The sequence below is a fragment of the Acomys minous genome (genome assembly GCF_964271855.1).
Source record: "Acomys minous genome assembly, chromosome: 5".
Taxonomy (NCBI): domain Eukaryota; kingdom Metazoa; phylum Chordata; class Mammalia; order Rodentia; family Muridae; genus Acomys; species Acomys minous.
This window is the reverse complement of record NC_140494.1, coordinates 126,059,809-126,083,257: the sequence shown is the minus strand read 5'-3', so window position 1 is coordinate 126,083,257 and position 23,449 is coordinate 126,059,809. Positions and strand designations below refer to the sequence as shown.

General features: G+C 43.5%; 1 protein-coding gene across 2 annotated transcripts; it reads left to right on the top strand.

Moving 5' to 3' along the window:
• The first annotated feature begins 200 nt into the window (after positions 1-200).
• Positions 201-23,057, top strand: APH1B (aph-1 homolog B, gamma-secretase subunit). Of its 2 annotated transcripts, XR_014779423.1 has the most exons (7): positions 201-462; positions 1,709-1,879; positions 10,544-10,614; positions 11,429-11,551; positions 17,269-17,396; positions 20,063-20,546; positions 20,635-23,057. XR_014779423.1 is itself a non-coding variant. In XM_084782699.1 (6 exons), the coding sequence occupies exons 1-6, from the start codon at positions 350-352 to the stop codon at positions 20,228-20,230; spliced, it is 774 nt and encodes a 257-aa protein (XP_084638825.1). In that variant the 5' UTR covers positions 201-349; the 3' UTR covers positions 20,231-23,057. The 2 variants fall into 2 exon arrangements, 1 of the variants encoding a protein (XP_084638825.1); XM_084782699.1 differs by having other exon boundaries at positions 20,063-23,057.
• The last annotated feature ends 392 nt before the right edge of the window (positions 23,058-23,449 follow it).

Genomic DNA, 23,449 nt, shown 5'->3' with positions numbered 1-23,449 from the left:
CTCTGAGGCCCCGCCTCCTGGGCTCCACCCCGCCCTCCGCACCTCGAGGCCCCGCCTCCCGAGCTATGCCCCGCCCTCCGCCCTGACTGGCCGGGGAACTCTACACCGCCCCCAGCTCTGACTGGCTAGAAAGACCTCGAGGCCCCGCCTCCTAGGCTCAGCCACGCCCTCCGCGCTGACGGACCCTAGAGCAAGTACCTCGAGGCCCCGCCTCCCGAGCTCCGCCCAGCCCCTTGCTCTGACTGAGCAGTTAGCACCCAGCGGACCTTCCCCGCCCTGCATCCCGCTAAGGCCGCTCCGTAAGCACCTCGGGCCCCTCAGGCCCCCGGGACTGGTTTCTGCGGGAGCCATGACGGCGGCTGTGTTCTTCGGTTGCGCCTTCATCGCCTTCGGGCCCGCGCTCGCTCTCTACATCTTTACCATCGCCACCGACCCTCTGCGCGTCATCTTCCTCATCGCTGGGTGAGGCTGCGCCGGGTCCCCTGACGCCTCGGGGTTCCCTCCCCAGCCTGCGTTCCCGGGATCCCTTATCCCCACAGTGGCTCCAGCTTGTGGTGTGGGAAGGGTCAGAGCCGAGAAGAGGGGGGGCTCCTCTGCTCCTGCAAGGGTCCGAGGAGAAGAGCAGGCCCGTGGGCTGAGCAGGCGCCTCCTGCGGGTCTTGCCTAAGCGTGGGCACAGGTGGAGATAGATGTTCCTGGATGGTCTTTCCGTAGGAGTCGGTCATGTCACCCAGTGTTGAGTGCCATCGAAGAGCTGTTCTCATTCTCTGCCACTAAAGTCACCTGGGGAGCACTTGCCCACCCCCGACTTAACCCGCACTGCCTGTGAGGGGTTTTGGCTCAGGTTTTTCTTGTAGATCCCTGAGTAAAGCTTAGGGTGCAGCCAAGGCTGAAAGCCCGAGAAAATGCGACACCACCTGACCAGTCATGGCCTCCTAAGAGCTTGATAAATCCGAACTCTGCTGTTGAATGTGGTCTTGGTCTTTGCACCTGCTGAGACAGTGTCTGGGACTTGGCGTCAGGCCAGCTCACTAGCCAGGCCAGGCACTCAGCCTGAGAGTCTTTTCACTGGACTAAATAGTGCTCCTGCGCTATTGTCATTAAACAACAATAGAATCTGTGGAACCAAAGGCTTGTAACCCCTGCTGTCCTCATTAAAATCCTCTGGAGGGTTGTAAAAACCAGGCCTGGAAAACAACTAGGCCAGAGCATGGATTTGCAACAGCTGAATTTTACACACCACAAGCGATAAGTACAGGTTTTGGTGTTCTTTTTCTTTCAGAAAATATATGTATCTTTATAGATATCTAGACATTAAATTTACTAGTGAACTTTGAGGATATGAAAATTGCACTAGTCACTGGTTGTATATATTTCAGTGGCACAACAAAGAGGTAAAGCATCACTTAGGAAAAATCACCAGCAACCAAGTTCCACTTAGCCAGGCCTTGGCAGATAGTGTCTTAGGGTGCACATGACAGTGTCACAGAACACATTCTTGGTGAGCAATCTGACATTCCTCTTGGACTGTTTTACTCACTAGGAGAAAAATGGACCTTTGATAACCATGCTGATCCTGAACACCACTTCAAGAACTTTTTTTTCTAATTTAAAGCAATCCAGATATTTGTTTCTTTCCAAGCATATTTAAAGCCAACATTAATCCTGTGCTTCTGTTAACTTGTGACTTTTTTTCTTCTATGTTCCAGTGCTTTTTTCTGGTTGGTATCTCTTCTGCTTTCATCCGTTTTTTGGTACCTAGTAAGAGTCGTTACTGACAACAGGGATGGACCAGTACAGACGTACCTGCTCATCTTTGGAGTGTTGCTCTCTGTCTGTATCCAAGAACTGTTCAGGCTCGCATATTATAGACTGTTAAAGTAAGTTAAGTGTTTGCTTTACTTTCCCAGTTAGATTTGAATTATGATTTGGTGATTGCTACATTTCTATCCTGAAAATATCAAGTATTTAAACTTATGACCTGGCTTGCCCTCCTGCCCTCCCTATGTCTTTCCCTCCTCGTTCCTCCCAAAAGTGTTTCTTGAAATTTTTCTGGATGCCAGACACTTGTTAGAAACTGGGAGGACAAAGGTGGATAAAAGATAGAAGCTCTGGTGGCACACACCGTTATCCCAGCACTCCGGAGGCAGAGGCAGGCAGATCTCTGTGAGTTCAAGGACAGCCAGAGCATAGTGAGACCTGTCTCAAAAAACCATAGTGGGGGGAAGAGAGAGGAAGGAGAAAAGAAGGAAAGAGGAGATAGATGATAGATAGATAGATAGATAGATAGATAGACAGACAGATTGATAGACAGATAGATAGATGATAGATAGATAGATAGATGATAGATAGATAGATAGATAGATAGATAGATAGATAGATAAGGTCTGCTCTCCTGGAGCTTATAATAGGAGGAAACTGGCAAGAAATGAATGAACAAGAAGATACGTTGTTTTAGAAGATGAGAAGTAACTTGAAGAAAAATAACCCAGAGAAATAATTACTGAAATAGCAACGAGTCTTCCCATTTGGACTCCATGTTCCCTCTGACACATGAAATAAATTATTCTTTTTTTTTTTTTTTTTTTTTGGTTTTTTGAGACAGGGTTTCTCTGTGTAGCGTTGGCTGTCCTGGACCCGCTTTGTAGACCAGGCTGGCCTCAAACTCACAGCGATCCACCTGCCTCTGCCTCCCGAGTGCTGGGATTATAGGCGTGTGCCACCACGTAATTATTCTTATGGAGATTATGCCTTCCATAATTTTGACTATCAGTGGGAAACAGAGGCTTGCTTAAAAATATTTTCTATAGTTTCAAGTCTACACATGAAAAATATATTTACTTATTTGCTTTGTTTTGTTTGAGATAGGGTTTCTCTGTGTAGCCCTGGATGTCTTAGAACTCAATCCCTAGACCAGCCTGTCCTTGAGCTCAAGAGATCCACCCACCTTTGACTCCCAAGTGCTGGGATTAAATGCTTGCACCACTATGCCCAGTCATTTTTTTTAAACCAGAGGCGTGAGCCTCTTTTTGGGGCCTAGGATATGGTCATCTGCAGACCCATGAGGACCTCACTGAAACCTTTAATTTGACATAGCTTGAATCTGGAGCCCAGTGTTCTTTCAGGAAGTCCTGAGATTAGCTTTGCTTATGTAGTAAGACTTAGTGGAGTAATAGATGTGCTGTCCTGTTGTCATGTCTGCCAGTGAGACTCTCCAGCAGCTCATTGATAATGCCTACATCCAACAACACTTCAAATAGGCTTCTGGTCATTTGATTTCCTAAAATATTATTCTCTCAGATTTTTAAAAACATTTTGCTTTTGGCAGTAGGTATTAAGTGCCCTTTATATAGTGAGACAATTTAAGTTACAAATTGAAAACCAGGAAGCCATTTCTTAGGGAAAAACCATAGCTTTGGGGTGCCTGGCAAGATGGTAGCTCAGTGGGTAAAGGTGCTTGCCACCAAGCCTGATGACCTGAGTTCAATCCCTGGGACCCATATAAATGTAGAAAAAAAGAAAGGACTGCCCCAAATTGTCTTCTGACCTTCACATGTGTATCCTGATACTTGTGTGTTCACCACATAAGGAAATAAACAATAAATAAATAAAAAATAAATGTAACTCTTTTTTTTTTCAAGATAGGGTTTCTCTCTGTCGCCTTGGCTATCCCAGACTTAATTTGTAGTCCAGGCTGGCCTGGAACTCAGAGATCTGCCTACCTCTGCCTCTCTAAGTACTGGGATTACAGGTGTGCCCCACCATGCCCATCTAAATGTGACTTTTTTTTCTGAGACAGGGTTTCTCTGTGTAGCCTTGGCTGTCCTGGATTTGCTCTGTAGACCAGGCTGGCCTTGAACTCACAGTGATCTGCCTGCCTCTGCCTCCCAAGTACTGGGATTAAAGAAGTAGTCTACCACGCCCAGCCTAAATGTGACTTTTAAAAATACATTTTTGAAAAGTTTTTAAATGAAAATTTCTAAGCCGTGCGGTGGTGGCCCACGCCTTTAATCCAGGACAGCCAAGATAATATAGAGAAGCCCTGTCTCAAAAAAACCAAAAAGAAAAAAAGAAAATTTCTAGTCTCTGGGAAAAAATTGAAAAGCATTAAATAAATATTAAAAGTTATGTTAAGGACTAGCCCAGTTGGTAGAGTCCATACCAGCATGCTGAGAGCCCTGGTGGGTTTGACTCCCAGTATTGTTTTTTAAAAGATGGAAAGAAAAAAAGGGAGGGAAAAAGTAACATTTCAAGCTGGGCATGGGGGCGGTGTGCCAGCAGTTCCAGCTGCTCAGAAGAGAAAACCTTGAGCCCAGAATTCTCAACGAAACAAAAAGTAACATTGAAATTTTTACAGAAGGACATCTAATTGTGTAGAATGTTTGTGATATGCAGAAGTGATTTACTACCATCCTAAGATTTAATTTACTGTTTTTATTTTAAAGTACTAGGGATTGTGCATAGGATTTTTTTTTTCTGAGACAGGGTCTCTCTGTGTAGCCTTGGCTGTCCTGGACTCACTTTGTATACCAAGCTGGCTTCGAACTCACAGAGATCCACCTGCCTTGCACACGAGAGGCAACCCATTCATACTGCCAATACTCAATCTACAATCTAAATTTTAACTGTATGTGGTGGCAACGATGAAGATGATCCAATTGATTCTACTTTTGGCCTATGCCGTTGAAATCTCAGCCACATGATTGTCATGGCATCCCTGTCGAGACTCGGCACTCCTCACTTCTTCACATGAGTCTCTAAAGACACAGGTGTAGCTTCTTAGCCATTTCCCCCTTTGGCAGTGGCCACATCCTCTTTTGTCAGTGTCTGTTTTTTACCACATGCATGTACTGCAGTGTGATCTGAGCAGTGCCTTTGACCAGATGTTGTTTTCTAAATAACTCAGTGTACTAAGTTCTCTATCAGCATCGTCAGTGGCCTTTGAATTTTTACATGATGGTTTTAATCTTTTAAAAAGCTTAATTTTGCCTGGCCCAGTGGTGTATGCCTGTAGTCCCAACACTCTAGAGCACTCTAGGAGGGAGAGGCAAGAGGATCTATGTGAGTTCGAGGCCAGCCTGAGCTACAAAGTGAGTCCAGGACAGCCAAGGCTACACAGAGAGACCCTGTCTCGAAAAACCAAAAAAACAAACCAAACCAAAAAAACACAAAAAAACCACCCCTAAATTTCTAGCTACGTAGTGGTGGTGCACACCTTTAATCCCAGCATTTGGGAAACAGAGGCAGGCAGAAATGTATAAATTCGAGGCCAGCTTGATCTACAAAACAAGTTCCAGGACAGGCAAGGCTACACAGAGAAACCCTGTCTCAAACAAACAAACAAAAGAACAAAGCTTAATTGCAAATACACGGTTACAATTTGGGGCATGGGTTTAAAAAGCTCTTATTTCAAGACCTGATCTCACTAGTGCCAAGATTTGCATGTATTACCTGGTATTCTTTCTTGCCCATTTCTTTAGTTTTTCACTCAAAGCAACAACATTTTCTTGGCACTAACCAAAGTTTCCCAAAGACTATAAGCTGAAAGTAGGTCCTCATTTTGAATGAAGGCAGCACAAGAATGGTGCCATGTGAAAAAGGAATCCTGGCATTTCAAAGCAGGCTATCAAGGAAGTTGAGAGAAGCCTCTTTGGCTTCCTAGAGCCATGCTTGTTCTTAAAGGACGTTTGGGATCAGAGAAACATGCATCAGTAGATGCCTTTGTTTGTGTTGCAGAATTCATATTTAAGAAGTTTTTGGTATATTCTGCACATTTCCTGTCAGGGCTGGTCTGTACTTCTAGTACTTGGGAGATGAAGGTGAGAGGATCAGAAGTTCAAGGGCACCTTCAGTTACTTCCAAGTTAAGGCTACCCTGAGTAACATGAGCTACTGTCTCCAAACAAACAAACAAAAACAAAAACAAAAAATAATAGCCAGAACCTGGAAACAACCTAAATGTTCCTCAGTTGAAAAATGGTTAAAGAAACTGTGGTACATTTACACTATGGAATACTACTCAGCTCTAAAAAACAAGGAAATCCTGAAATTTGTGGACAAATGGATGGAACTAGAAATGATCATACTGAGTGAGTTAACCCAGAAGCAGAAAGACTCACATGGTATATACTCACATAATTGGACACTAGCCCAAAAGACTTGTCCCATGAAAGTCTTCACTTACCAGAAGATTGGGATAGGACATCCTTCCTACTGAGACTCCAGGTGAGAGAAGTATGGGAGAACGGGGAAGTAGAAGGATCCAGAGAGTCCTAGAAACCTACAAGAAGAACATCATGACGAGCAGATCTGGGCCCAGGGGTTCTGCTCAAACTACTGCACCAACCAAGGACAATACTTGCAGTAAACATCGAACCCCTTCTCAGATCTAGCCAATGGACAGGACATTCTCCACAGCTGAGTGGAGAGCGGAGACTGACTCGGACATGAACTCTGGTGTCCCATATTTGACCACTTCCCCGTGGTGAGGAGGCCTGGTGGCACTCAGAGAAAGGATAAGCAGGCTACCAAGATGAGACTTGATGGTCTGTGACCATATAGTGAGGAAGGAGGTCCCCCTCCATCATAGACCTAGGGGAGGGGAATAGGGTGAAAGGAGGAGGGAGAGAAGAACAATGGAGATGTAATCTGAATAAATTAATTAAATAAAAAAACAAAAACAAAATTCCCAAACAAAACAAAACTTCTCAAATTCCTGGGGAATTTTTCAATGTTATAGAGCTGTGTTGAAGCAAGCTTAAGAATTTTGACAATTTTTTTTTTTTAGAACTTTGTTAGTAGATACATTTAAATCAATCTCTTAGGCTACACTGCATTCCAACATAGGGATTTGGGTTTAATTAAATTTTGCTTAAGTATCCCACTGCCAAAAATAGATTTGAGCCTTTCAGTTTAAGGTAGGACCTCAGAGCTTTGCTGCCAGAATTTGCTTCCAAAATTAAAATGTTGAGCATTTGCACCCATTTTCTAAGCCATGGCAGTCAAATACGTTTAATTCATGAGTCAGGAATAGTTACTTCGTTGTGAATGAGTTAATGAAAGAATAAATGTTAATAGTCAGGACTATTAGTGCTGCGTTTCCTCTCATGAACTCTGTAACACAGAATGAGGAAGTTTGCCAAATGTTGAAATGAGTACGTTCAAGATATATGAGAGTTGTGTGTTTGTTTGTTTGTTTGTTTGTTGAGTGAATTATAACTTCCAGCATGAGAAGGCCTTAGAGTAAGAAACTGGCATGAGGCTGCAAGTGATGGCTCTTTCCATACAAATGTTAAAACACTCCATGTAGCCTAAAACATGATTGTTTATTACCTAAAGCACATGTCTTTGGTAACTCTTTGTTACATAAAACTGCTGTGTGATGCTTGAAATATATAGAATTTTTTTTTCTTGGATTGAAAATTTTATAATTTATTTCAGTTCTATTATAATACAAATACATATTTGGTGAGTTTAGAAAAATCTTACATTTACAGAAAAGAAAAAAGCTAAGATAGCTAGTGCGTGCATTTGTTTGCCCCTCCCCCACTGACCTATAACCCTTATCCCTGCTACAGTTGGGGTTTTGTTTGTTTGTTTGGTTGGTTGGTTGGTTGGTTTTTTGGTTTGGTTTGGTTTTTTGAGACAGGGTTTCTCTGTGTAGCCTTGGCTGTCCTAAACTCACTCTGTAGACCAGGCTGGCCTTGAAGTCACCTGTCTCTGCCTCCTGAATGCTGAATTAAAGGTGTGGGCTACCACACCTGGCCTCACCGAAGTACTTCTCTGTTTTTTTACATTGTCTAAAATAGTGTCTTAGGGGCTACAGTTGTAACTCAGTTGCAGAGTAGTTGCTTGTCAAACACAAAGCCCTGCCCCCCCCCAACCTAATAAAATGGGCATGGTGAAACACACCTGTAATCTTAGCTCTGCAATGATACTGAAGCCAGCCAGTTGCATGAGACAGTCTCAAAAACCAACCAACCTAATACAAAGAAAAACCCCAAATGCCTTAAATACATAAACTCAGAAGTTGAGTACACTTCCTCAGGCTGAGTCACAGAGTTTGTGAGAGGAAATGTTGCAGCCCTGATAGTTCCCTGTTAACATTAGCAAGTGAGAAAGCACAAAACATGAGTTTCCATGTTCCTGATGAGCAGAACAGTTGATTGACGTCTTGTCTGTTTATTAATGTCAAAGGTCTCTGTTACATTTGCCACCAGACTCCCAAGAACAAAAATTAAAAGTTCCAATTTTTACAGTATAAATTTTGTGGAACTATTAATAAATCACTTTCTTTTTATTTGTTTATTTATGTATTTAAAACAGCATCTCACTGTGTAATACTGAGTGGTCTGGAATCTGCTATGTAATTCAGTCTGGCCTTGCAATCACAGAGATCCAACCGCCTATCTCCTGAGTGCTAGGATTGCAGGGGTGCTCCACAGCCTCTGGCTAATTTATTCCTTTTTGAGTGTACAGATGAGAGAGATTATCAAGGGTTCTGTATAGAAATGTAACATTTGGGTTTTTCTGTTGTTTTGCTTTATTTTATTCTGAAATAGGGTCTCTTGTATCCCCACGTGGCCTCTAACTCTGTATGTAGTTGAGAATGACCTGGAACTTCTGACCTGGCTGGGATTTCAGACATGAGCTGCCATGCCTAGAAACTTCATACATTCCTTGTTGCAGTACCACAGCGTGTCCAATAGGGAAAAACAACTTATGCACAACAGAAACTCCCAAATTAAACTACACTGGCACATTTGTTGATACAGATTAGTACTGTTGTATAGCTCATAAGGTTTAACTAGTATTTAAAAGAATTCCTCTGAAAGGTAGGTTGCTTTTGTTTTGTTTTGCTTTTTTGTTTTTTGTTTTTTCGTTTGTCTTTTGAGACAGGGTTTCTCTGTGTAGCCTTAGCTGTCCTGGACTCACTTTGTAGACTAGGCTGGCCTTGAACTCACAGAAATCCTCCTGCCTCGCCTCCCTGAGTGCTGAGATTAAAAGCATGTGCCACCACGTCTGGCGGTAGGTTTCTTTTTATTAAGGAAACCTGTACAATTTAGTTGGTTGCTGCTCCAGAGACAGTCACATAAAAATATCTTTCCTACCAAACAGTGCTTTCAGATGGACAACACTGAAACAGCAAATTGTTCTTTTGATTCTAGAAAAGCAAAGCATACTTCACTATTCATATGGCTATTTTGATTGAACTGTACATTGTCAGAACAGTGATGAATAAATCAGTGACCTTTACATTTATAGAGTGAGTCTGTATTTACATAATGAATAGACCAACAGTAATAACTATCTGTTCCTTGGTATTTTAAATTTTATTTTATTTTATATTGGCTTTTTTAGTAGAGTATAGCCCAGGTTGGCTTTGAACATGGCCGTACCTCTACTCTCTCAGCCTCCCAATGAGCCGTCACACCCGGCTTCCCTGACATTAAAATTAATACAGTGCCTGGGAAATAAATATGCTCTGGTTAACTTGTCTGGTCTTAGAGTTCATCTCACCTCCTTTTGTTTCAGCACTGGCTGATAGGTCATTCCAAAATACTGATTCTTTTGTTACTTTAGTAGATATATGTTATAGTAAGTATAATCTGAATATCCTTTCAGTTGGCTTTTAAATGGCTGCAGAGTTTCTGGGCCACAGAGACAGTAGTGTAATGAATCATAGCATTCCTAATGTCTGTATTGTGATGCACAGAACAATTTTTTGTGCATCTGTGAACTGGCTGTAACAGAAGTGTGGATGTGATCACTCTGGGTTGCTACTGAGAAGTATTTATATTTCCATTTTAATATTTATGTCTTATTCTAAAGGCAGCATTTTATCATAGAGCGTATTATAAAGACATCAGGCTGTACTTCCTCCTGAATCCTAATTGGGAACATGAACCAAATACATAAAATATTTTAGAATCAGAAGACTGTATGATTAAGTACCAACGTGGGAATTTGGCTCTCTAGTACATCAGCTGCTTTAATTAACTGCTACGGGAGGCGTGGGGAAAGTCCGGGTGTAGGCTGCAGGTGTCGCTCAGTGATAGATCCTGTGCCTAGCATGTGGGAGGCATGGGCTGAGTACTACTACACCAGAAGAAGATCATGCTCCTGGAAGGATGCCATGATTTTGGTTCTTTGGAGTGAAAGGTAGACTGTAGCCACAGTGGAAAATACAACAGAGTGCAAACAAATTGAAGCTAAAGATATAAGAGATTGAGAAGAAGGAAATTCAACATGGTATATCCCTTAGGATAATGAGATAAGTATTTATTGACCTCAGAAATAAAAAAAAAGTTTCTATAATTCCCGTTGAACTTAATCCCTATTGGCTTATGACAAAGAGTTTTACTTTTTCCTTTTATGGATGAGGTTGTTGGCAATCTCATTTTATTTCAGTTATCAAAAATGTGCTGGATTTGACTTAAGACCTGGTCAGAAGCCCCAGTAATATCTGGTTTTGAAGGGTCCTGTGGCCTGCCTGATATACTGCTTTTTAAAAAAGTAAAAATAAAAAATGTGTTTTTCTTTTAGAAAAGCCAGTGAGGGTTTGAAAAGCATAAACCCTGAGGAGACAGCACCCTCAATGCGACTGCTGGCCTATGGTAAGTTAGACCCTGTGGGGTCATGGAGAAACATAATACAAGTGCTGGAGAGATGGCTCAGCAGTTAAGAAACCTGAGTTCAGTTCCCAGAACCCACGTGGTGGCTCACAACCACCTGTACCTCTAGCTCTGGGGGATCCAACACCTGCAGAGCCTGCACATGGTACACATAAACTCATGTAGTCACGAGTGTGCATGTCTACATACACGCACATGCACACACACCCAGAAGCACACACAAACGTGTGTGCACACACATATACATGCATACTCGCACACATACACGCTCTCTCTCTCTCACTCCCTTACTCCCTCACTGGATCTAGATTCCCACATAGAATTAGTTCGGTCTGGCCCAGGGATCCCACTTTGCGCCTCACAATCAGTTACTCCCTCACAGTTTGGCCACAGTAAGCCAAAGCTCGGTCTATAGAAAGAGCCCCGCCTCTTCCTCTCTGGTTTCTTCTGTCTCTCTCCTTTGTTCTTTATTTAGAACTTCCTGCCCTGTACGTTTATTGCTCCTCCCAGAGCTGGCTGTCCCATGTTTCAGCAGCAGCAGCCGTTTTGTTTTGTTTTGTTTCCTTTTTCTCTTCTACCTTCCTCTCCAAACAACCAAAATCCTTCTCGCCCTTCGAGCAGCGCCTTTCTACTTTGATGTGGTAACTAAGCCCATGCCTCACTCGTGCTAGGGAAGCAGACCTTTTCCCTGCAGTGAACTAGTATTATTCCCTGGTCCTTGCAGATTAGATTTGAACTGAACTCATAACAGGAAGAGGGTTTAACAGTGTTTTTTTTTTTTTTCCTTCCTCTTTAGTTTCTGGCCTGGGCTTTGGAATCATGAGTGGAGTGTTTTCCTTTGTGAACACCCTGTCTAACTCCTTGGGGCCAGGCACAGTGGGCATTCATGGGGATTCTCCTCAGTTCTTCCTGAATTCAGGTATGTGTCAGCTGTGTGTGTCCAGGCCATGCTCTAGAGGACCGGCCTCATTGCAGCTCACGGGCTTCCAAATCCCAGTGGACGGGGATTCATGTTAAACCTTTTAAAGACACCATATTCTCAGACATTAGAGGTGAAGGGCCTGGGAGTGCGGGCGGGGTTTGATTGGAGTGCTTTAGAATTTTACGGGGATTTATCTTGCATAAGATCTATGTCTTTATTTCATTGTACTAAAATGTTAAAGTATGATGAAATATTAGCAGCTAACCTTTAGGAGATATATTCTCTTTGTTTTGGGGATTTTATAGCTTCTCCTTGCCCAGTGCTGGGGATTGAACCCATGACCCTCAATCCTAAATCTCAATATTCATTTAATCTACATCTCAGTGCCCTTTAGAGATAGGTAGCAGGATTTAACCCATAAATTCAGAGAGAGAGATGAAGTGGTAGATCAGTTGTCTCCTATGCAAAGATGCAATAAAAAGGAACCAACTCTGTTCATGTTGCTTTTCATTCACCAGCAACAATGATCAAAGATTTGCTTTATAATTAGAATATTATTTTCGTTAAATGTCACATTTGTTTAAAAATAGAGCAAAAAATATGTTGTGTTTATAGTTGCTTAGACCAACCACTGTTGTGTCATTGAGATAAAGGAACTCACATATCCTTTTTATTTTTTTCAATTAAATCAATGTTCACATCCAGGCCAAAGCTCAATAGGGAGTCAGCCATCTTGAAGGAGAATATGACCAAAAAGTAAATAGAGTTTCGGTAGCTTTTACTGGAATAAAAAGGTCAGAAAGAGAGATGACCAGTTTAAAAAGCTACAGTAGTTTAGAGACATCTGCTTAGCATTGCACTCCTGAACCTGGCGACAGTCCTCCCCAGTCTCTGTTTCCTTGTTAGTTCAAACCTTAGCCTTTCTTGTGGACATTCATGCTGTCAGCTTCTCAAGTGAATCCATCCTCTGGGCAGCCGGAAATCTAGTCTTCCCTGTTTGAGAGTCTCTGACTGAGGCCTACAACATACAGCTCAGACCCTTTAACTCTGGCTATGAGTTAAGGGAAAGTGTGTTTATAGGTCGTGCTTAATAATGTTGCCTCCAGCATAGCAGGTTACCTTTGTAAATATTCCTAAAATGGAATACCCCTGGCATGGATTTTAATGATCATAGTGCTATGTTTTTAAGAAAGAATCAAATGTAGTTTTAATGGCTAATGTCTGTTGGAGTTCGGCAGAAATTAGTAAGACACCCTCTGTATTACTTGTGAAGTTTCTTGTGACTTACATGGTTACAGGACCTGTTTTTGCTCCATCCTCCTGTGTTGCTAGTTTTTGTCCTCTAGATGGTGCTGACTCCCCTTAGTAAACCAGGCTGTTTTCAAGGCCAGCTTAAAATGAGTCTCCTGGAAAAGTAGATTTGTACCTAAAATGGTAATTAGAATAAGTAAGGGGTATGGGGTTGTTAATTAGCATTTCTATGTCAGTTGTGTTAATAATACACACATATTATGATACCTGTATGTACATGAATCTTTATGTCACAGGTAGGCATAGTTTTAAAGGTGTACATGTTAGTTCTTAGTTGCCTGTGACTGTGGAGTAGGCCAGCTATAAATTAGCCACATTGCCACGTCCCAGGAGTGCTTGCTGGGCAGGAAAGTATAGGATTGCGGTTCCAGGCCCAAGCCGTAGCCTGTCTCATTAATTTAATATCTGGGGACAAGTCCTTTTGACTATTTAACTATTCATTCTCTAAATTATTATTAAAAATTTCTCCATGCCTTCTGCCCATGATAGGAATGGTCTCGAAAAACAAAAACAAAAACAAACAAACAAACAAAAAACCAAAACAAAACAAAACAAAAAACAACAACAACAAAAACCAAACAAAAACCCCAAACAAACACAAAGCATAAGAGGAAGACCCTGTCTGTAACTGACTGATGTGACTAATCTTTAATGCCTCCTTCTCATGTCTTCCCCTCCACCCCCACCCCTGCGCCTTAAATTATATAAGCAAGAGCTATGGCTGTCTTGTTCACACCATCCCCAGAGCCTCATGGAGTCCTTTGTTACTAGATGGCACTTAAAAATATTTACTGAAAAATAAAACCTCGCTTATGGAGTAAGTGCCACTTGAATAGAAATTTACTTAAAGATGAATATACCAAGGCCAACAAAGGAAGGGGCTGCAGGCAAGGATGTTCCAAGCAGAAGGAAGAGCCTCTCTCCTATAGGCCTCAATTTCCAGTTCTCTCAAAAACAACATACTTGTATGCTTGTAATCCCAGGACTGGGGGGCAGAAACAGGTGCAGCCCCATTAATCTGAGACCAGCCAGGGCTATATAGTGAAACTCTGTCCAAAGGGAAAAAAAAACAAAAACAAATGCCCAGCTCAGAGGTTTTTTTTTTTTTGCTTTTGTTTTTAAGTATTTTATTTAATTTTAATTTATGTGCATTGGTGTGAGGGTGTCAGATCTTGGTGTTACAGACAGTTGTAAGCTGCCATGCAGGTGCTGGAAATTGAACCCAGGTCCTTTGGAAGAGCAGGCAGCTCCTAACCACTGAGCCATCTCTCCAGCCCCAGCTCAGAGTCATTAACCATTAAATGAAATTAAGCCCAGTACTATAAAAATTTGAAAGGGAAAATTTTACCCTATTTTTGGCCTAGCCTTCCTCAGCAACCTTGGCAAGAAGCCATGTGGTTTTATGGCTGTGTGGACACATGTATTAGGAATCCTGGCATTTGCTGACTTGTTCAGCAGCCATTTGTCATGTTTAGTCATGGCTCTACCATGCCGGTTCCCTCTGACACCTCCCCCTGTGCCACCTCTCCACACCTCGGCTAGTCAGAGTGTTCACTTCAGGATGCCTACATGGCCTGTTTCTAGAGGGAGCATTTATGTTTTGTTTTGTTTTATTGTGTGGAATAGAATTGATATGCATTACCACTAAGAAATGACTTTGCACACATTAGCAATTAATAAAGGAAAAAGCTCCTTAATAACAATGTGTGATTTGTTCTGGCTAATGCACAAAGGGAAACCAGCCACAAACAGAAAATTTTTACCAGCTTTTATAGACCTGAAGCAAATACATTCTACATACACTGTCTACCTTAAATCTCCTTTGGGTCCTAGCCCCAGGTTACACTTAGAACAATTTAAACAAAGACAAGAAACAAGTCTGGCCACTTGGGAAGTTGGGAGATTCATATAGCAAAGACATTGCCAAAATTATTTCTCAAGTACACGAGGGTTGGTCTTTTTGAATAGTTGTTACCCAGGGTCATCTTGCCCACCTGGAAGAATTAGGCTTTTCCTGAGAAGAGCATGGGTGACTTAATGACATATGGGGATGGGCCTAATGGCCAATTGTAAGTCAGGGTTGTCTCGTTTCATGTGAGGATGGAACCCAATGGGAGGTCAATGTTTGCAAAGGCAATCAGCTATGGAGATATGGAGGCAACATTAATAAGCATGACCCATTAACACACTTCCCTTTGCTCATAGCCAGAGTTAAAGGATCTGAACTGTATGCTATAGGCCTCAGAAAGCCAAAGACTTTGAAACAGGCAAGACAGACTTGCTGGCTGCAGAGGATGGGTTTACCTGAACACTTAATTTTGGGTATCACAACACATGTGTGGAGGTCAGAGGACAAGTTGTGGGAGTCAGGTCTCTCCTTTTGCTAGAGCTGGATGCACACTCTTATTAATGAGCATTTGCTTATTAATCTTTAATATGCAGAATGAATTCTTACTAGGAAGGCCTAAGATTTCTATAACACAAGGATGCCATTGAAGATTCATAGAGGATCTGTTATTCAAGTCATTTGGGTCTAGACTGTAGAGGGCCTTGAATGCTATTCTTAGGTGTCAGACTTGACTTTGGAGACAAAGGCAGTCCGTCTGTCTGTCCATCTGACTTCTTAGCAGGAAGGATTAAGACATTTAGACCTAGAATTGGAAGCAAGATCAGGGCCAGTGAGGTCCAGAGGACACTTGCCTGACACTTTTGTAGATCAGGGCCAGTGAGGTCCAGAGGACACTTGCCTGACACTTGTAGGACAACATGGTTTTGGATAAGAACAGGCTGAAAATGCCATGTCAGAGCCTCTCCCTAGTACTTGAGCTCTAGGAGCTAACCTCGGGAGCACACTTAGCTGATCTCAGTACCCATGGCAATGCAGATAGAAGGGCACACAGAGGCTGCCAGGCAGATGGCAAATACCGGTGGCAGTGATGGCCCATGATATTTGATTGACACCCAGGTCCTAGAAATCCCTTCAGGAATGAACACTTTATGATTAAAAAAAAGTTCCCATTGTGTCAGTTTCTGCCCTGGTCTTTTTTGATTCAGAGAAACCTCACTCAGCCCCTGGGCATCATTAGTGGCCGCAGTGTCACACCATTGACAGCCATCTGTCCTTAGGAACTGTCCCCTTCAGAATGATGGCTGGACCTGAACTGAATCCTCTCCTCTAGCCACCACAGAGAGTCTTCTAATGTGGTTTAGTGGGTCTCTCACTTCATGTGATTGGCACGCATTTTCCCAGCCTGCTGGTTCTCATTCCTCACCACGTTCTTGCCGTGGGTCATATAGAACAGCTCACTGTGCGAGTGAGGCACTGCAGGTCACTTACCCATCATGGTGTCAGGCCTGGGCACTCCTTGTTGTTGCAGCAGTGCTGGTGTAAATATTCCTGCATCTCCTTAGCACATGTGTAGGATTGCCTCCTGGGCAGGATTCGGAAGCCCGGCCATGCGTGGAATCTCTAGGAAGGCCGTGTAAACTGTTAGCTGGGCTCCTGCTACCTTGCTTCTGATTCATGGGTGGGATGGGCACCAGTGAGTTGCACTGACAAGTCCCTGGGTGAGTGGTCTATTGAGCCGAGAACTTTCCAGTATGGAGTACAGATAGAGGATATAGTGTAGCTTGAACTTCTTGCTGGGCTAAAATAGAGATGCAACTGTTCTCCTTTGCTTGACGATGCCGGGTTATTTTCCCTTCACGCAGCGTAGAACAGAACTCTAGACTGGGACTTTTCTGTCTGGTGGGTTAAAACCCACAGTCTCCTTATTATATGGCAGGAAAGGGGGGTCTGTATGCCTTTTTCATGTTAAAATGTGCAGAATATATGGAACTTGCCTGCTTTAAAGAAAAAAGTATTACTTCAGGGTACAGGACATGCACACAGGTGGTATTGCAGACACAGCGGTCCTCATTCATTGCCAATTGCTTAAAAAGAATCTTAAGATAATTATGACTTTTGATGGGTTTTTATTCCATTCTTTAAAAAAGTATCTGAAGAGAAATTTTCCTTCAGTGTGGAAACTTGTTTGGACAGAGTATGTTCTATTCACTTGAGAGAATTCTCTTTTAAGTAGGGCTGCAGGCTAATTGAAAACAAGCGGTGTAGATTTTATACTAATCTCATTGCAAACCTCAGGGAAACTCCTTGAAAGCCAAATCCAAGTTGGCTTTTTGTCAAACAGGTTCATTTTCTAGAATAGCTGCTGCGAAGGCTGGACCCTCCCACCCAGATACGCTTCTTCTGTGTTAACCTGGAGTTCTTCTCAAAGCCAGCTCTGTGCACTGGAGGTCAGAGTCGGGCTGCAGCCAGGAGCCTGGTGCACGGTGCTGGGGCTCGGCTGGCAGGGGTGTCTGTTGTCTGCAGGACTGCCACTCACCACCCGTGTGTCTTTCAGCTTTCATGACCCTGGTGATCATAATGCTGCACGTGTTCTGGGGCGTTGTGTTTTTTGATGGCTGCGAGAAGAATAAGTGGTACGTCCTCCTCATGGTCGTCCTGTGCCACATGCTGGTGTCCACCCAGGTGAGTGCTGGCTGTTGGCGCTTGTGCAGCTCAAGTGCAGATGAGTGATGGGCTCCACTCCAGATGGAGGCAGGCTCATGAGGAAACGAGGGCAAGTCAGGAAAGCCACGTGAGTGGACAGCGGGCCACGAAGTTTTAGTAGAGGGACCGTCACTGTGAATTTGGGGGTCTGTCTCATTTGAGACTTTCCTGTGCCTGTCCTTTAGTGGATGTGTGGTCAAGCCTAAATCAGTTGTGCTTGTGGTCTGAAGGGTACTGAAGTAATCGCCTTCATTACAAAGTCCTTAAGGTACGCACTTTAGTAAGCTTGAAGCATTATGTGACAACGACTTTAACTTCACTGGTTGATCCGTTTTGTTTTTGTTGTTGGTCGGGCTGTCGCAAAGCTCTCTTGACTGTTTATGGGCACAGAGATTTCCCCATGTGTGTAGGTTCCGCTACAGGGAGCTGTGAAGTCAGCTGCTGGGAATATTCTGGGCGCTGTGTGTTGTGGAAGTGAGAGTACACCTTGTTCCACGCTTCCACCATGGGGTCCAGAATCAAGTTCACATCACCCGGCTGGGCAACAGGAACGCTTGTCCGCTGAGCCCTGGCCCTGGCCCTGGCAGTGACCCTCAGACTTCTAGCCCAGTCTGGCTTCTGCTCCAACCACCCTTCCAAATCTCACTTTTCCAAATGTAATGGACATTGGTTTTTGTTCGTCTTGGCAGCCTTTAAGATTTATTTTATTTGGGGTTGGGGATTTAGCTCAGTGGTAGAGCGCTTGCCTAGCAAGCGCAAGGCCCTGGGTTCGGTCCTCAGCTCTGGAAAAAAAAAAGATTTATTTTATTTTTATTTATGTGTATATTTGTGAGTCAGTGTATGTGTATATGCATATGTGTATAGGTATGCATAGAAGCCAGAAAATGCCATCAGATACCCTGGGGCTGAGGCCAGAAATGTACATCAGATACCCTGGGGCTGGGAGTATAGTCAGTTGCAGGTGCCGTTCATGGGTGCTCAGGAGTCTTTACAAGGAGATTTCATTTTCTTCCTTTTCTTCTGCTACAGCGCACTGTCTTGATATTTCAGGACTCCCTTGTTGGCTCTATGTATTCCAAATGTTGGAGTATTTCAGGGCTCAGGTTTGCAGTCTCTGCAGCAGCTCCTCAGTAACTACAATTATGGAATAGTAGTAACTTGCGTGGGTAGGTTGTGTTGTACTTATCAAGCGTATACCTTTCCTATAAGAATCATACTCAGACATCAATTATTTGACTTCTGCCTTTTGAAATCTCATGGCCTGTCACTCTTAACCATGACGTCTTTGGATCTGACTTGCACTATTCAGTGCAGGCTTGTTCCTGCCCACCATCTCAGTTTCTTTCAAGGTTGGTGCCTTGGAAGCCTTCATGAACCATCAGTCCAGAAACACAATATTGAGTCTTGACATCTCGCTCACACTTAGCCCATCAGTAAGCCCAGTCAGCTCATCCTGGCCACTCTCCATCTGCACCTCTGCCTCCCTAAGTCCCCTCCTATCCCCTCCTACCCATGCAGTCTCCTCCTAACTCATCTCCTGACTCACCAGCCCCTTTAATTCACTTTATACAGCTTAAAAATAAAAACCAATCACTATTACCCCAATGTAACTCTCTATATGACCCTGCACTGCACAGAGGGCAGCATGCACATTGCTTAGCCTCAGGCTTTGCAGTTGCCTGAGCTCATCCGCTCCTGCATTCCTCAACTGTATTCCTCCTGGCTCTAGTTTTCATCTGTACCCAGCTCTGTCCTCACCTTCGCTCCTCCCATGGCCAGCCTGCATGGGTTGGTTCACTCCCTTTCCTGTCTGTCTTGGGTCACTCCTTCAGTAGATCACCTTGTTCTCATCCTAGCATTTGTTGCAACTGCAACTATTCTGTCTTAGCATCACTCACAATTTGCAATTAATTTATTTTTCATTATCCATGTTACTTACTAGTATATAAGCTCCATCAGGTGGAGACTTGTCTTCAGTAGCCTCAGTCACAGCACCTGTTGGCACTCTGTCTGTGCGCTGTGGTGCTGGGGATCAAGCCCAGGGCGTCACGATAATAAACAAATGCTCTACCACTGAGCTATGTTGCTGCTAGTGTTTCATAATGCACAAACCTCTGGAATCCATAGACATTGCACAGCCAAAAGTCTATCCATTTCTTCACGTTCCTTGGAATACTAGTGGTTCATATTAAAGTAATCTAAAGAAATTTAATTTTTAAAAATTTATTTATTATGTATATAGTGCTCTGCCTGCATATACACCCACAGGCCAGAAGAGGGCACTAGACCTCATTATAGCTGGTAGTGAGGCAAAGTAATCTAGATGTACCCAGCTTATTTGCAAATTCTGAGGGTCAACTTAATGGCTATAACTAGGGCCAGGTGCTTCGTGTGTTTTCTGTTTAGTATCCCATTAGGTTCCGCCTGACAGCTGCCTTCTGGGTTGCCATTTGAGTCAAGCAAAGTGCAGGTTCACAGACCACTGTCTGTTGAGTAGACTGTTCTCTGTGCCATCCTGACACAAGGATGACATTCATCTCATGTTTGTGAGGCAGCCCAGCTGTTGGGAGCATTGTATATTTTCTTCTCTCTCTGTCTCAGCAAACGCATGCTTTCACCCAAGCTGACTTATTTTTCCTTTGCAGACCTTGCTAAGTCCTCATTATGGAGTAAACCTGGTATCCGCATACATAATCATGGTGCTCATGGGCATCTGGGCGTTTTTCGCTGCTGGAGGCAGCTGCCGAAACCTGAAACTCTGCCTGCTCTGCCAGGACAAGGACTTTCTTCTTTACAACCAGCGCTCCAGATAACCAGCCAGCACCTCCAAACAGCAGCCTGTGTCTGTAGAGGGAGCCCAACTGTGCCCTTCCCTATAAAAGACTCTTCTCCTGGAAATTAGAAGCAGCAGAACCGTCCAGCCGGGGGCTGTGTCTGTGTGCTTTCATGCAGCAACCTCTGAAGAAGCTGCAGTGTGGCCTGCAGCCGGGCTGCACTTTTGAGGCATCTGGGGAAACGAAGACGATGCTTCTGGACCTCCCGTCCAGATTTGATTATCGTGGATGTGCAGTGCAGATGAGAATCACTGGGGTCCGATGGGAGCTCCTGAGGCCACCCAAAGGGAACGAGGTTTAGAATTTAATTGTCTCCTGAGGCCACCCAAAGGGAACGAGGTTTAGAATTTAATTGTCTCCTGAGGCCACCCAAAGGGAACGAGGGTTAGAATTTAATTGTCTCCTGAGGCAACTTTTGCTGAGCAAGTAAATTTCTGAATGTGGTAACCTCGGTAGCCCTTGTCTTTCTAGGTACTGATGTCACAAAAGGGCTGTTGTCTCTGTGAGTGGCTACGGTGTCCTTCACCAGCACCATAGGCTGTGCCTTTAAATGCAGTAACCTACACTGACATTATAACTTAGCCAAGGTAAGGTCTCTATATAACCTGTATTTTCCTCACGGGTTGGTTTCTGTTTTATTTTTTTTTTCTTCCTCTGGCATTAAATTATTTATTTGAGTAAAAATCCAGGCTCATTAAGGGTTGATTCTATGCTGACTTCCTCAGGGGGGTCTGACATTGTGCCAAGTCTGTGGGCCTCTTCAGTTTAAAGCTGCTGTGTGTGCTGCCTGAAGCTGGGCTGGTGGAGGGAAAGCTCACCGTTTTTATCTCTGAGAAGCTGTGGGGGGCAGGGGGGGAGTGATGGATCCTTGGCATAGCTTCTCTGGACCTGTGAGAGTGTAGCTAAAACACAAAACACTGTGATTTTGACACCTTTCCTTTGCTCCTGTGACCCTGCACAGCACCATCACCCAAAGGTACAGGGTAGGGTTGGAGATAGACATTAAGCTGCCAGATTTCAGGCTGGATGTCACTTTCCATCTTCAGCAGGCTTGTCTGGGTTTGGGGGGCAGTGAAACAGCTTTCCCCTTATAAGAATGCCCAAGGGCTCTGCCGGTCTTCCAGAGATGTCTTCCGATTTGCTCTGTAAGCGGAAATGCTACTGCATGGTGAGTGTGCTATGGACACGGCTCCCAAGTCTTTTGAGAGCTTAGAATGTAAAGAAGAAATGACCTCCTCATGGAAGGGACACCTCAGTGGACCCCAGGCATGCATGCGCCATCGGAAGAAATGACCTCCTCATGGAAGGGACACCTCAGTGGACCCAGGCATGCATGCGCCATCGGAAGAAATGACCTCCTCATGGAAGGGACACCTCAGTGGACCCAGGCATGCATGCGCCATCGGAAGAAATGACCTCCTCATGGAAGGGACACCTCAGTGGACCCAGGCATGCATGCGCCATCGGAAAGAACCAAGAGCAGCGGTGAGAGGGACTGGCGGTGACACAGAAGATGAGCATGATGACACTGTGGTGCCAAGAAAAATAGCAGTGTTTGACATGAAGATGCAGCCAGGGCTTTGCGCTAACTAGAATCTTACCTATGAATAAGCCGTATGTAATTGATAAGCCCCACCATGCTTAAGTCTCTGAGTGTCTCAGTGTAGAGATGCAGGTGCAGTAAAGCTTCTAGAAAGACTACAAACTACCTGAGACGCCGCTGTAGTTTTCCCCTTAACAGTTCCTTCAGCTCTAAGTCATGTCAGTGTTTCTGCAGTGTGTGTTTTCAGCTTTATATAGCTTTTCCCTGGACTAGAAAATACAAAGACATGGAAACCACACAATGGACGTCAGTGTACAGAACCAAGAGCAAGAAGGTGCCCACAGGGCTAGACGTGCTCCTATGTGAGCATGTTACTTTCTGTTGTTAAAATGAGTAAGGAAAACATACAGTTGTTTATTACTGCTGCCTTACAAACCTTCTATGTAGACATTCTGATAAAATGTTTGTTTGAGGTATGGAGAACCTGAGAATTTCTTTTTTTTTAAAGACTTATTAATTTATTATATATACAACATCTTACCTGCCCACCAGGGCACCAGATCTCATTATAGATGGTTATGAGCCTCTGTGTGGTTGCCGGGAATTGAACTCATGTCCTCTAGGTGAGCAGCCAATTCTCTTAACCTCTGAGCCATCTCTCCACCCTAATTTTACTATTTTTTATACTTGAGCTCTAAGCAAATTCTCTGAGATACAAATTCTCTCTAACACCATATTAGAAATTGTACAGTTATAAAATCTCATTAAAAAAATTACTCACATGAAGGGCTGGGAAGACGGCTCGGTGGTTAAGAGCACACACTGTTCTTGCAGAGGACTTCAGTTGCCAGAACCTACTTTGAGCAGGTCACAACCACCTGTAATGACAGTACCAGCAGATCCAAGGCATCTGGCCTTCAGGTGCAGCTGTATTCATATGCCCACCCAGGCAGGCACGTACGTATTGTCTTAGTGCTCGAGAATAGAGATTCAGTGGCCACGTCACTAGCAAGGATAGATTCAGTTGCTGTTGAACATGAGCCACACTTGTCTTTACTGGTGGTACATGTCATATAGAAAATGACTGAAGGAAAAGTCTTGGTTGGTCTTCTCATTTTGCTTCCTGTTTATCACTGACCCTGCCAATTCTGTGCTTTTCTAGTGTTTACAACATTGGCTAGTCTATTAATCACATAAACTCAGTAATCTAAACTGTGTAAGGAAGTTAAGTTTCATTTAGTTTAATTAAACTATTAATTGATATTTTGATTTTCTACTCCTGTATTACCTTTAGCCCATTGCAGTGACAGGACACTTATGTCGGTTTAAGGAGTTCCTTACAGTTTTAGGTATTGCAAAATACACACCCTCATAGCTGGACCCTGTAGACAACATTTAATATTCTCCCCAGAAAGATCTCATGAATTCTTCCATGTTTACTGCTTTTAAACTTAAAACAGAAGGAAGTCTTTAATCTTTGTATTCCCAGCATCTAGCCTGGTACCTGGACGTAGAAAACCACTTAACTACTAATTAATAATTGGATATCTTCAACATCTTGACGATATTTGTTCTTATCTCTTTGATTTTTCCAAAGTGAAGTAAACCTGTTGGTTTTAATCATTCATTTACATGTGTCTATAGGTATTTCTGTG

Excerpts from the sequence above, each read along its gene's own strand:
- APH1B (XM_084782699.1), top strand. The coding sequence starts at position 350 with ATGACGGCGGCTGTGTTCTTCGGTTGCGCCTTCATCGCCTTCGGGCCC. Across the intron at positions 463-1,708 it reads GTCATCTTCCTCATCGCTGG|TGCTTTTTTCTGGTTGGTAT; the intron begins GTGAGGCTGCGC and ends TCTATGTTCCAG. Across the intron at positions 17,397-20,062 it reads ACATGCTGGTGTCCACCCAG|ACCTTGCTAAGTCCTCATTA; the intron begins GTGAGTGCTGGC and ends TTTCCTTTGCAG.